Source organism: Poecilia latipinna, unplaced genomic scaffold (genome assembly GCF_001443285.1).
Source record: "Poecilia latipinna isolate Pla-1442-1.1 unplaced genomic scaffold, P_latipinna-1.0 Scaffold4438, whole genome shotgun sequence".
In the NCBI taxonomy this organism is placed as follows: Eukaryota; Metazoa; Chordata; class Actinopteri; order Cyprinodontiformes; family Poeciliidae; genus Poecilia; species Poecilia latipinna.
In genome coordinates, this window is record NW_015117054.1 from 12,607 (window position 1) to 16,222 (window position 3,616).

A 3,616-nucleotide genomic window follows, 5' to 3' on the forward strand; every position below is an offset into this window, starting at 1 on the left:
AGACATGGTCTATTGTTCCTATGTCACTTTCACAGAATAAGCATTTATTTTCATCAATATTAAAGCAATTTATTAGTAGCTCTTTTGAGGGGCAAATTGCCAGGGTTTCCCCCAGAAAACTTGCAAAGCCCGGTGGTCAGGGCACCGAGGCGGTCCACCGTGTTTTTGTATTAAAAAATGTTAAGTAGACAGGATATGTAAAAATATTACTGGGTAATTACCCAGTAATTTCCCATAAGATAATTATATGTTATGGGAAAACATTCCCAGTGAAATGCTATTTAAACCCACAACTAGTCTTAAAAACAGCAAGACAAGAAATCAATTTAAAATTGGTTAATCCAAATTAAGTCAATGGTTTCATCAGACCCCCCAGGACTTCGGGAGCCCATAAATGCTAATATTTTATCACAGACCACAGATAAATAAAACATTTGTTTATTGAGATTATCAATGCTGCTAAATTTGATTTAATGGTTTCAGCATACACTAATTAAAAGATTTTAAATTGCTTAACATTTAAATGTAAGATTTTAAGGAGCTGGCAAGTATACTTTGTAAAAGTTCAAAAAACAATATTCATAGTTAGATTGTTTTTTGTTTTTTTTACCACAGCAACAATATGATGCTGTGAGTATAATCTGTGTTTGTGCTCTGTTTGTTCACAAATACTAATTACTAAACTGCAGTTATAATTGATTGTTTTTAGGTTGGCCAATTAAACTATTCCCTTCTCCCAGATTAAATCTAACACAGAAGCATTTAGTGGTGCTGATGTTTTTAGTAACAAAAGGGGCCCCTAAGTCAAATTTTGCTCAAGGTCTCATACAGCCTTGGACCGGCCCTGCATGACGAGGTAATCTGCTGCACTACGCAGAGATGCGCAGCAAACGGGAGATTTAATTCAATGCTGCTAATGTGGCTTTAGTAGCTCTTCCATTTCGTGTCTTTTGAGTTTTTAATAAGCGTCACATTTTGGTTGCTCAAGTTTGTGGGACAAGTTCTTCTGTATTAATAATAATACCTATATTTCCAAGTTTCATTGAGTTAATGGAATTGTTCTACCACAGCAGCGCAGCTATGGATGTGCGAAATTTCCCAATGTAAACATTAACATGCAGGGATTATATATTTGTAAATTTGATTATGATTAAATCAGTGATTCACCAGCTATGAACCTCACCAGCTATGAACCTCACCGCATGTCACTGATGGGTATATATGTGTATATAGTTATATATTTGTGTATTTTGTATATATAATGCCAAACTAGTGTTTGACAGGAGCTCTTGATTGTACTCGTCTCTATAGATACTCTGAGAAATGGGGAAGACTACAGAAGCTCGAGGAAGAGAAAGAAAGACTCCAGCAGAGGTAAAACATAATGGAGCAAGTTACAAATGCATATTCAGCTTGTGATTGCTGTTACTATTAAGTATTAATACATTTTTACAATTTTTAGTTTCTCAGAAAAAAAAAAACATTTTCCACATTGTGTTAGAAATATAAGATATGGTGTTATTTTTTCTCAGTGTCCTACGTGTGATGGGCAGGCGGATACAGGCTGATGAGATGGTGAGTTCATAACTGTTACGATAAGGGGTGTAACAACGCATAGCAAGAAGAGATGAAATATTGAGGTCACAAGAATGAGACAATATAAAAAAAAACTTAAAAGAAAGTTTATGCTTAAAAAATTTTTTTCCCGCTTTCTTTTATAGATTTTGCATACATTTTTACATTTTTTATTATTATGCAGTTACAGATCTAACAGAATTGGGGATGGGTACTTGAGAAATCATCTGGTTAGGCACAAGATTTTTCTTAAGGCTGAAGAGTGCACAACTTTCGACATTCTCAGACATACAACTCGTGCATTAGCCTTTGCTAGCAAACCTGCATCTGTCAGCAACTCTTCCTCTGTAGCCAGCAACATGGACGAACAAATGTTTAATACAGCAACATGTACGATGTAAGTGAGGGAAAATGGCAAATAGAAATACACGGAGCTGAATTTTAATTCGTGCAATGAGGCAAAACACTCCGTTAGTTGCTCTGAAGAGAAATTTGTCTTGATGCCCTTTCAGATGCAGCGGGGATTGTTGGTGGTGAAGTGACCTTGAATTTTCTGGGTGTATGTGGCTTTGGCCCTCAATCCCTGCAGCCAGTTCTTTCTTCACTTCTCGGAGTGCTGATGCCTCGCCTGTCCTGAACGCAGCATCCCTGGCTTTCAGAAGCTCTCATTTCACCACTCAGCCAGGGTTTCTGGTTCGGGTAACAGGTTACAGTCCTGGTGGTGGCGACATCATCAGCACACTTGGAGATGAAGCCAAGAACAGGGAGGTGTATTCCTCCAGGTCCACCTCTCCCTCTCTCTGAAGACCTGCCAATCTTGTGGCTGCATCTCTGGGCCACACAGTGACTGTCTTCTTCATTGGTGTAATCCGTCTCGTCAGTGGACGATATGCTGGTGCCAGCAGGATGGAGATATGGTCAGAGAGGCCAAGATGGGGGCGAGGAAGAGCTCTGTATGCGCCGTGAATGTTGGTGTACACACAGTCCAGAGTGTTGTCTCCCCGTGTGGGGAAGGTGACATGCTGGTAAAAACTGTGCAGTGTCCGTCAGTTTCACGTGGTTAAAGTCCCCCGCAACCATGTAAAACACCTCCAGGTGCTTCATCTGCAGCGAGCTAATGGTGTCATGTAGCTCCTTTGATGCTTCGTTGCTGTTAGCATCCAGAGGGATGTAAACAATGGTGACAAATGCCGCAGGAAACTGCCGAGGCAGATAGTACGGCCGACATTTCTCTGTCATGAGTTCCATCGCCTCAGAGCAGCAGCTTTTAACCAGTCCACAGTTCGTAGACCAACCTTCATTCACATACATGCAGAGTCCTCCTCCCCTTGTTTTTCCTGACCGTTGGTCACGGTCCGCTCGGAATAGCTGAAGACCGTTGATCTGGAAGGCTGAGTCTGGCATGTTGCTGTTAAGCCAGATTTCCCTTAGGCAAAGATTGGCACAGTTCTTAATCTCTGCAAAAACACTCAGAGATTTTTTTTTTTTTTACTGTTGCTTCTTGCACCCTGCTGCACCAGACTGTTGTCCTGAGGAGCCACTGTCTCCCAAGTGCAGATTTCAGCCTTGGTGATATATTGACAGCCGAACTGTCTTTGTAGCAAATCTGACTTTAAACGTCTCCACAACAGTATCTGGGACCTGCCTGGTGTGTTCCTTGGTCTTCACGATGCTCTCTGCACTTTAAAAACAGCCCTGAGACCATCACAGAGCAGGTACATTTATACGGGGACTTGATTACACACAAGTGGATTCTACTTATCATCATCAGTCACTTAGGACAACACTGGATCATTCAGAGATCTTCACTGAACTTCTGGAGTGAGTTTGCTGCATTGAAAGTAAAGGAGCCCAATAATATTGCACGCCCCACTTTGCTGTTTTTTTTATTTAAAAAGTGAGGTGGAACAGAATAAATTCTGTTCCACCTCATGATTGTGTTCCACTTATTGTTGATTCTTCACAAAATAATAAAAAATTTAGCTACTAACCATGCATGGAGGGTTCCACCCCAAATCCAGCACATTGAGACTGTATACGA

The 3,616-nt window shown here is 40.7% G+C and overlaps 1 protein-coding gene across 1 annotated transcript in view; it reads left to right on the forward strand.

The window, feature by feature from the left end:
* LOC106942641 (beclin 1-associated autophagy-related key regulator-like) overlaps positions 1–3,616 on the forward strand; it is a 12,101-nt gene that overhangs the window by 2,295 nt on the left and 6,190 nt on the right. The window contains exon 2 of the mRNA XM_015025971.1: positions 1,533–1,575. Coding sequence (XP_014881457.1) covers positions 1,546–1,575 — 30 coding nt within the window. The 5' untranslated portion in view covers positions 1,533–1,545. The remainder of the gene's footprint in view (positions 1–1,532; positions 1,576–3,616) is intronic.